Source organism: Sinocyclocheilus rhinocerous, unplaced genomic scaffold (genome assembly GCF_001515625.1).
Source record: "Sinocyclocheilus rhinocerous isolate Xijiao unplaced genomic scaffold, SAMN03320098_v1.1 scaffold2214, whole genome shotgun sequence".
Lineage (NCBI taxonomy): Eukaryota > Metazoa > Chordata > Actinopteri > Cypriniformes > Cyprinidae > Sinocyclocheilus > Sinocyclocheilus rhinocerous.
This window is the reverse complement of record NW_015636528.1, coordinates 392,710-403,474: the sequence shown is the minus strand read 5'-3', so window position 1 is coordinate 403,474 and position 10,765 is coordinate 392,710. Positions and strand designations below refer to the sequence as shown.

Here is a 10,765-nt window from a genome sequence, read left to right as displayed (position 1 = left end):
GAGGGGCTCGACAAGATTTTTGCTCCGATTCTCGGGAGGGGGAAATCGGGGCTAAATCGGGCTAAAAATCCTGTAGTGTGAGCCAGGCTTTAGGGGTGTACTCACTTTTGTGGCCAGCGGTTTAGATATTAATGGCTGTGTGTTGAGTTATTTTGAGGGGACAGCAAATTTACACTGTTATACAAGCTGTACACTCACTACTTTACATTGTAGCAAAGTGTCATTTCTTCAGTGTTGTCACATGAAAAGATATAATAAAATATTTACAAATATGTGAGGGGTGTACTCACTTCTGTGAGATACTGTATATATATATAATTATTATATACAGTGTGAAGCACTGGCTGCTATCAGACTCCTTGTGCAAACAAAAATCTCACTGGATTATTACAATTAATGGCAAAATGAATGTTTGGAAATGTAAACTGATATTTCCTACAGACACACTTCAGCAAAAGATAGAAATAACCGACTTAAAACCATTTTTTATCTGGTGAAAATACTAGTGTTCTAATAATTTTGTCCACCACTGCATATAAGATTATTCTTCCATTTTTTTTTAAATTGTGACATTTTCAAGACAACTGACCGTTCGCAAAGACCCGCCCTCCTTAGTTACTGTTGCCATCCCTGACAAACAATGCCTCTCTCACACTACACATCATGGTCTCACACAGTGAAAAATACATCGCAGAGCAAAGAGGAAACTGACAACACACTGACAGACAAGACAGAGCAGGTTACTTCTAGTATGAAACAAGGTCTCAGGACTCTCAGCTTTCAAATTTTGTCATTTTTAAAGAAATTCAAACAATATATACCGTTTTGTGGCTCTTTAATGTGTCGTGACAGATCACTGTATTGCCTCAGTTCAAACATGTGAACCGATCGTCTTTTCATATTTACTTAAAGCACAAAATGAACATGAATAAACATCAGAAAGTATTTTGTTTTAACCGCGGAACACACCATTTTTCAAGTTTAAGTCCACCTAAGTTAATCTACTCTCCTGCCTGATTTGTGGTTAAGACTAGAAGGGATACAGCTGCGGCTACTGGGCATTTGCATTTACATATTTTCCGAGCCAAGAATATAACGTGAAACCTATGAAAATGGTTTAAAAAGCACACTGCGCCATAGTTTCATCACTTTTAGAGTGTCGCAGTGACGGTCTTTTCGCAGTAAAGGACCTGTCGTAGTTTAATGAGTGGGAAGATGACATGAAGCGACGCGAGGTTAACGTTAGCTGCACTGAAAACAGATGAGCGCACATGTGCATATACAGCTTATTATTTAACACTCAGTATTTTAACTTAAGCGCTGCAAACAATGCATACAGCGTCGGACAGATTTTCTGGTACGCAAAACAAGTACTTTAAAGGAATTCCTTAGCTTATTGCCGTTACTGTGGCAGCCAACAACAGCACAGCTTAACCCTCCGCACATTTGTATATTTAGTTATATTGAAAAAGTTTCAATTCAGTCTATCTTTTTTACCCCGTTTTAACGTGGTTTTCTATGGAGACTGGCCGTAGCTGTCGGGCAAGATGGCGGATAACAGCGGCGGCACATAATATCCGCGTTCTGATTGGTCAGATCACCTGTCAATCAAGCTCCCTGCGAACAGTCAATTAAGATTATTTTACAGTAATTTATTTTTATCATTAATCAAAAATGTAACAAAAAATTCTGTACAAACACTTATTTACTACTGTACATAAGTTTGGGGTTGGTGAGATTTTTTTATTGTTTTTTTGTTTTGTTTTTTAAGTCTCTTATGCTCACCCTGCCTGAATTTATTTGATCCGAAATACAGAAAAAAATAATAATATTAAATTTTTTAAAAATGTTTTCTCTTTGAATATTTTTTAAAATGTAATTAATTCCTGTGAATTTTCAGCATTATTACTCCAGTCTTCACATGATCCTTTAGTTCAATATTTTGTGGAAACGGTGATATATTTTTCTGTGATGCAGCAGAAAAAGAAGTTCAGAAGTTCAAAATAAAAGCATTTATTTGAAATTTAAATCTTTTAACATTATAAATGTCCTTGTCATTTTTAATTGATTTAATGTGTTCCTGCCGAAAGAAGAAGAAAAAAAAGAAAATCTTTAAAAAAAAAAAAAAAAAAAAGGTAAAAAATCTTACCACAAGCTTTTGAATGGTAGTGTAATATCATAAAAAAGAACCATGTAAAATACTAAATGTTAAATATTAATACTAAATATTAAATTAATTTTTCACAATGTAATTGTGCATTATGCACGTGTTTAGAAGAACTGTGATCAATACCTGCGTCCTCTATTGTGGCCGGTTTCTCTTTTCCAGTGGCATTTGATTCTTCCGGAAAAATACTACACTTCCCAGGATCGACCTTGTGGCTGCTGTCCTGTGAGCTGGTGGCGTCCATGAAGACATCCTGCAAGGAGCTGGAGTCTGACAAGCCAGCAACGCTGTCCTGACTTTGCTCTGATTTAGGGAAAAAATATACCACACAATTACACTCATTCAACAAGACCTTCATCCTCTGTCCTTTCTAAATATTCATATAATTAAAAAGACCCTTTGTTCAGATTGTTTCAGATTCACCCAAATTGCACAATCCACAAATCAACAGAGATCCCAAGATGAATGGTGTAAAAATCCTCCAATGAACACAAGGCTGGAAACATTTGCTGGATTGACAGATTTACAAATGGTAGCTATACCTGAAGAGCAGGCAGGCTTATGTTGGGATAAGGTTTTGGATTTTAACAGAGAAAGGGAAATTAGGATTCTGTACCTGAGAGCATTTACTATCATTTTCTACAAATTAAAGGAATAGTAATAGAGTGCTGCAAGAATGAGTCCTAAAACCCAGAAACCAGTTGAGTGGGTAATTGGATTTTTTGAATGGGTTTTTGGTTAAATGCCTGAAATAAGGTCTGTGTTTAACACAAGCCCAAGAAACGTCAATGTTTTTTCTATGACATAAAATGCATCAGTAATATCCCACTCGTGATTTTTTTTAAAGATATTACGGCTGCTCCTTCGGAGGCAGCATTCCAAGGCAGGTAGGCATGAAGGCACGTCCGAATCCAAATTCTGCTTTACTTCCCGTCTCCGGAGGTACCTTCTTCTGATCAGTTTGTGTGTAAATGTATATTTCTGACTAACTTTTCGCACTTTTGATGTTACTTCTAGCGAGAAATTAGTATTATAGTAATTAAATATTCGTTTAGTTATCACCAAAAGTCGTTCTATTTTGTTGTAGATCATTAAACCGTTATGCTGCCTCAGAAGCCTGTCCGAAATCAGTTTCACGAGGTGCCTCTGTGCAAAAACGCTGCCTGCGAAGTCATTGCCTGATAAGACAGCGAGGCAGCAAGTCAGCTGCCCAGGCTTTCGGACGCAGCCTACATGTCTTGAAACAGGTAGTTACAAGTGGCTAAATGGGACTACAAAGATTTTCTTTAACATTAAATCAATCAGGTAAACTCATTTATTCACTAGTCTGCCTTTACTGCCTTGTTCTGTTTATAATGGCGATCTTGCAAACTATTTTAACTCAAACTTTCCAACTTGCAGAACTCTTTCCCCACCACTGATAGAATTTTCCATCATTTATGAGATGACACTTCCCCGCCATTGACCAAATTTTCCAGGTTTCTGTTTTCACTACTATACGGTAGGAAGCGGTATTTCACATCTTCTAAAAAAATACTGAATCTCCAGATCAAAACAAGGTGAAGAGGAAGCAGAAATAGGTGATCGCATATGTTAGCTGATGCGTATGTAAAATAGCGCGATCATCAAACATTAAACAGCATATAAATCAACACCGCCTAATGTTACAGAATTAAATGGACATCCCAGGAAGTGGTTTACGTCTGTGCAAGTGAAGCGATCTACTCCATCTATGTTCTGATTATCATTCAGGAATCTGATCCGGATGTAGTTTTTGACAAAAATGCGATTTTCTGAGCTTTGCTAGTGAGGAAAGAGTTAAATGAATATTTAAAAGTATTTGGAAGCTAACTTTAATTTTTAACTTCTGGCAATTGTATTTAGGCTTCAAAGTTCATCATAAACTTCTGTTGGTCACAAAGCTTATTTTCTGCAATAATCCAAAGAACAATTCCTAAATTGAAAAATCTTGTTTGGTTTTTGTGGAGAGAACCAGGGTGATGCCAACTTCTGGGTTGCCATTAAAAAAAATACATCACTGCAGCACTCAATTGAACACCAACATGAAAATTCTGTCATTATTTACTCACCCTAATGCTCATCCAAACCCATATGCTCTTAACTTTCTAATGCAGAATACAAAATGTTGTTGTAATGTTTTGCTTCTACCTGCTTGAAAGTCAATGAGGACAAACACCAAAAAAGGGGGGTGCCAAAAAAGGTAGTCTATGACTTATATTCTTATATTCGAAGTCTTAAATTTAAGTAGTTATTCACTGTTAATATTTCCTTTCACAGTAATTCTCATATTTAATTTGTACTTTTGCTTATTCAAACAGCTGCATGGGCTTTCTCCTTTAAGTCATACAGGTTTGGAGGGAAATTAAGGTGAGTAATTAACGAAAGAAGAACTATTCCTTTAACAGGTAAAGTGGTTTTGATCCAGGTCTGAGGTCAGAGGTTACAGGGCAAGACCACAGGGTGCACATTTCAATGCCGTGTTGAACCAGCCTGCTCCTGAGGTAGAGAAAAGCACTTGAAAATATTGTGCTTCTCAGCAAGCCCAGAAAAGAAAGTTAATGTAATTCCTCTTGTGCTGCCCGCAAACAAGCAGAAAAAGCCTCCGAGCATGCTGGGAGTGTCAGCATTTGGCACAGAGGGTAGAAATTCATTAGCACACACCATCACCTCCATGACACAACAGAGTGCGGTGGCAACACCCCCTCCCCTCAGTTCGAAGGCGTGAGTGTGAAGGGGAAAAATGGCGCTGTGTCAGCGCAAAATTGCAGCCTCCAGTAAAGACGCATTAGCAACTTTAGGCCAACACTGCCAGGAGGCCCATTAGTTGGTCTGCTAGAGTTTTCAACAGGAGCTCAAGAGCATGTTAAAGACACAATGAAGGTCTAGACGGGACCCGGTTATGTGCTGGGAAGCGCTGGACAGGAAAAAAAAATGACAGGCATTTCAGTGCAGAAAAGATCGATCTGATTGAGGGGGAAAATCACCAATAGAGTAAGAGTGTTGTCAAATTAATTGCACAGAAGAAAGGGACATTTGTTTTGAAAAGGACAAGTGTTACTGCATAATAATCTCTGATGTAACCCACAGTAAATATTAGAATGGTGTTGGGGTCACTTTCCTCAAAAGCAGAGCACACAACCAAACTACAGTTCCAATTTACAGTTATAAATACTGAGAGAATTGGAAAAATGACCAATGATTTAGCTCAACAGTCACTAAACAAAAAAATTCTAAATCTTCATTGATAAAATCTTCACAGAAAGATTTTCCTTTCAATGCAGACTTACACAAAAATGTAAAAAGTGTTTAAATGCACATTCTTAGTGAAATTCGTCAAAATGTCATAGTTTGGCAGGTGCTACATAATGCTACACATTAGCAAAATTTGGCTAGAGAAAAATGTTGTTAATAGTGTAGCGACGTATGCAGCACAGTTCACACAGAAACCAAATTGCTTACTGCTGGTCAACGCAGCAAATCTGCGCGATCTTGTTGAACCTGTTGCAAAATCTGTTTGGGCAAATCATTTACCATCATACAAAATTCCCATTCACGTGGATTCCTATTGAAATTACTGGATTTCGCCATTTTTTCTGTTAAATTTTTGGACATTTCCAACAACCCTAAAACACTATGTGACGAGAGGGGCGGGGCTGAGAGCCATGGGAACGGAGCGAGGCCGGTGGAGTACATGCTAATGCGCGACACCTGCGCCACTCACCGGTCTCGAGTCCCACGGAGGAGCTCCGGAAGGATAAAAGGAGGAGTGCCGACAGTGTTGGAGGAGAAAGGACCAGGCCTGGATTTTATTTTGTGTTTTGTGTGCGGCAGTCGAACGCGAGGGGCTGCCGCTTTACTTTCATTTTTTGTTTGTTTATTTTATTAAAGTTTTGTTCAAATGTTCGCCGGTTCCCGCCTCCTCCTTCCCGTGACTACGAACTGTGTTACACACTACATAATGTAATGCGTAATGCAACATACAGGTAAAACACCTGTAAAAGACCTATTGAGATTTTAAACAATGGAGAAGTGCTAATTAAAGTTACTGTTTCAGTGAAAGATTTCATGCCAAAACTATTTTGGCCAAAAATTAAATATATATATATATATATATACACACACGCAATATCGCGTTCATAATCGCAGATGAATCGCCTTCGAACTTATGAACGCGATATTGCGTAGCTTGTCAGTGAACTACAGCTCTGTTTATTAAATGCCGCTCCATCTGAAAGCACGTGGTGGAGATTTACTACTAATCACAGAACCGGCTTTACTTACGAGATGCGCAGGACAATCGCATGTGATTTATCGTGCAGCCCTAATCCCTAAGCTGTCTGGTTTGCTTGAAGGCTTAAAATTCTGTATTAAACAATTTTCTGAAATTCCAAAAGGGAAAATGGAAGCCAAGCCCTCTGTAAAACTTAATGCATAGTCACTGTTGAGCATTATGGTGCTCAGGGTGCTTGACCACTGGAGTTCGTTAGGAAACTAGAGCCCTGCTTTTGAGGAATGATAGGTGAGCCAGCAGTTTTGTGCTATCGGTTGTGCGAGGAAGGGTGTCTGTACCATACACAGATCCGGGCCGCAAAGCAGAGTTACACAGGCAGTAGTCATGGTCATGTGAGTAGTCAGCTGTAGAGGAAATTCAATTTAGAACACGTTTCATAATCTGGAAAGTCATTCAGTTGTATATTTTGGGTACCACTGTAGCGTAAATAGAGGAGATCTTTCATTTTCTGTTGTGATGAGAAATGGGCAGCTTTTAGAGGTTATTAGAGTGAATCTCACAAAAACCTAGCCATGTCTGAGTCCAATTTCACCATGTTTTGGGGGGAAATTGTGCTTAATTGTGTTGAAAATGATGCCTCAACGCAAAAACAGGCATCATCTTCTTCATTCAGAATATCTTTTCTTTTGATTTTGAGGTGAAATAAGACCTGCATGTGTTTTCGTGACATTCACCCATTAAGGCTCCGATATACTTAAAGCAAAAGCCAAGACTGAAGTGGTGTGACAAGCATTTCGAACAAAAATTAAGCCAAAGCGAGTTTCATTTTGAGATAATTTTGGGAGTTCAGGAGCTCTGCCTTCACTGGCATGCAAATCTCCAATTATTGTCTATTTTGTTACTGAAAGGAAAACACGCAGCACATATTTACATATTCATCTAAACGAAAGAACAAAAAAAGAACTTCACTGTGAGTATATCGGGGCCTTTAAAATCAACAATCATACAATAAGAGAGTGAATTCATCAAGTCTTGAATTCTTGTATCAGCTGATAAGAAGCTAAACTCATCCACACACCAACATTTGCAGAAAAAGCAGTTGAAACTTCCCACTGTCTTTACCAAACCACATTATTCAGAACAACCTACAAGAACAATCTCCCTTGCATATGTGAGCCACAGCAGACACGTTGGTCAGATGTCAGTTTGCACACAGAGCAGTGCGGAGTGCATTGTGGGAAGTCTTTGTTGAATCAGGGTGCTGACCCATCATGCATCCATTAAGAAGCAGCAGGTGGGAAGCAGGTCAGAGGCAGGCAGAGAGGGAGCAGGCAGGAGGCAGCAGGGAGACAGGGAGACTAAAGCAGGCCATGGGAACGACAGAGGAATATGGGCAACATGTCACAATGTTCACCTTTATAAAAAAAAGAAAAAAAAAAGAAAAAAAAATTCACACTTCAAATCTGCAGCAAGCCGTTGTGAACATTTCAGTGAGGCAATGAGATGAGGCAAGCCACAAAAAAATGATTAAACAAATACAACATGAAAACGATCAGTGCCACACTACATATTATTAATAATATATTATTTTATGCGATATATTATTCACAGATAACTGGAAAAATTAAAATAATTATCAATACAGAAAGAGTAAATAACAGCCAATAAAAAAACAGCACACCTCTTAGGGGTCGCTCACTCATGAAGTGTGTTCTTCCACAGTTTCGCTGTTTTTTCAGCATCTTACGTCATGAGTGCTCAAGTTAAAAATGTTTAAAAAGAATCCATTTCATCTCCATATTCATCTTGCGAGTGAATCAAATATGTTATTCAACTATTCTAGTAACTGTTATTCCTACTATTTACGACATATCTATATGATTTTTATGATGTTTTAACAAATTATAATAATATTTTTTCATAAATTGTGAAACACTTCAAATAATTTGATCTGCAATTAAAAAGAAGCAGTTAAGAGTCGGTCATACTATATGGAATGTAAAGTTTCAAAGCAAACTATTTTGTTTCAATTGCCTGTTTTTATATAATTAGCTCTTTAATATAATTTTTATATAATTAGCTCTTAAATTAAAAGAGGTAAACTACAAAAAGTAAAGTTATCGTATCTCAAAAAAACAAGTAAATATTTGTTCTGTAATACATATTAAGTTTCTTGTGATTTAAAGTGGTATGAAGTTTTATTGGTCACTTGTTTTTATTTTTGTTGCGTCATGATTGATAATCCTGCTTACAGCAAAATCTCAAATGGTCCAAAATCAATAGCTGATTAGCTGTAAATTACAATCAAACATTTCCTCATTGGCTTGAATTGTGTTGTGATGCCTAGCATTAAATAAAAGGGGAAATAGGGAACATGAAAATACTACAATGTAGTAAATACTAATATGTAGCCAATAGAGCTGCATGATGAATAGAAATGAAACTGGAAACACGATTCGGCAAAGGCTATGATTTTTTCATGCGCAGCTTTTCAGTGAAGCACGGTTCTGTGAGCAGTAGTAAATCTCCATCTGAAGGCCAGAGCTGAAACTCCAAATATGCCCCGCAGAAGAAAGGTAATAATGCACGTTGTTCCAGGAAAATCCCATATAGCGGTAGCTGAATAAACAGTGTTGCCAATTTAGCAATTTTGTTGGTAGATTTAGCAGCTTCTCAGATTACCCTAGCAACTATTTCTTCCAAAAGCACCTAGCAACAACTTTAGCTATTTTTAAAAAAATGTTGGCAACTTTTAGCAACTTTTGATAAGTCACTCAAATGATCAAAAGGTACACGTTTTCATCTAAATTACACAAAAAGAGGAAACCAAAGATGCCTAGCAGTACACACATCACGTGAATTAAGTTAGCTGCTATTTGCAATTGTTCAATAATAATTAGGTGTGTTCGGCTTGAAACAGCACTGCGCAGACCCGATCGGTGTATGATATCAAAGTCGTTGCTGATCAGTTAGTACACTGTAAGAAAAATATCTAGAAAAATGGTAAAGGTACTAGTAATTTTCCAGGACATTATCCATTATAACCCTGTAACCTGAAAACACAAAATACAATGCATAATTTAAAATGCAGGTGAAAAACCTGTGAAAAATCAATACGGAAAATTCCTTCATATTAACATAGCAGGACTATTTTTACAGACTTTTCTCAGAGTGCTGCATACTAACTACTAATACACTGCTTAAAACTATAATTGTTCAGAATGTGTAGTTTTATTTTATAGCTAATAAAAAAAAAACTTAAATTGTAATTTTAAAAAAATGTGCAAGTGTTCAATAATTCAATGTTGTATTAAAAAAACAGTTACTTATTATTATTATTATTATTATTATTATATATTATTATATTATGCATTTATATTATTTTACAAACAAATCTAAAATTGACATATAAAATGTTTTTTCCTGAGATTTGATGCAGTGACACAATTTTGCATCATAATTACATGATGACGTCATTGCGCAATTACATCACAACGTCATTTAGCAACTTTTAGCAACTCAATTCGGTGCGACTTAAATGCCTGAGCGATCGATTGAAATATTTGTCCTCTGGTTCTCTGAAACGGATGTAATCACCGGCACCGCACAGGAAAAATAATTTCCCGACTGAGAAAATGCAAGTGAATGCAAGTCAGAAAGCTCTAATACAAATCAAATGCTTCCTTTTGTGATCTGATGTGGCTTTTCATCACAGTATGAGGCAGAAAATATGTTCTATACTGTAAAAAGGTTATGTCGATTAGCAATGGATTATAAATATACTTAATTATTATTAAAAAAAAAACTAAGATGGCTTGAAGAACACAGATAAACCATATATTTTTGCAGTCGAGTGTTTATTGTCTCTGTTGCATTATTCAAAACGTTTATATCTTCTGTTTACTCAGTAACAGCGATAGCAATGCCTTTGTCCGTATTAGGAATTTCCTGGAGCATCATAAGTTCTGTTACTTGTGTGATGTATATGTGGAGTTTGCGCGAGGGCGCCCTCCGGCGTCCAGTATGAATGAAACAGACATTACATGTGTTTATAGCGCTATTTCATTTTACCTATAATTCCTGATAAAGCAGCTTTTATGAGCGCGGAGCTGCTTTGTGTACAGCCGTTACCGGGGAAACCACAATATTTCGGCGCTCCTAAAGCGCCACCTCATGGCAGAGAATGAATCTGCATTTCCAACAAGCCTTTCTTGCCGTTTATGGTCAGATCAATGCAAATATCAACTCATGTTTTTACGCAGCAAACAGTTGTAAATGAGAAAGAAGTTAATGTGCCTTCTAAAAATCTAAACAATTAAGACAGTAATATTTATACGTTTTAAACT

General features: G+C 37.1%; 1 protein-coding gene across 1 annotated transcript in view; it reads right to left on the bottom strand.

Annotated features, from left to right (window-relative positions):
• The window catches only part of LOC107747802 (calcineurin-binding protein cabin-1-like), a 116,504-nt gene that overhangs the window by 62,849 nt on the left and 42,890 nt on the right, over positions 1-10,765 (bottom strand). Inside the window, exons 32-33 of the mRNA XM_016562406.1 lie at positions 6,758-6,823; positions 2,294-2,470 (exon numbers count right to left, since the gene is read on the bottom strand). Of these exons, the coding sequence (XP_016417892.1) occupies positions 2,294-2,470; positions 6,758-6,823 (243 nt within the window). The remainder of the gene's footprint in view (positions 1-2,293; positions 2,471-6,757; positions 6,824-10,765) is intronic.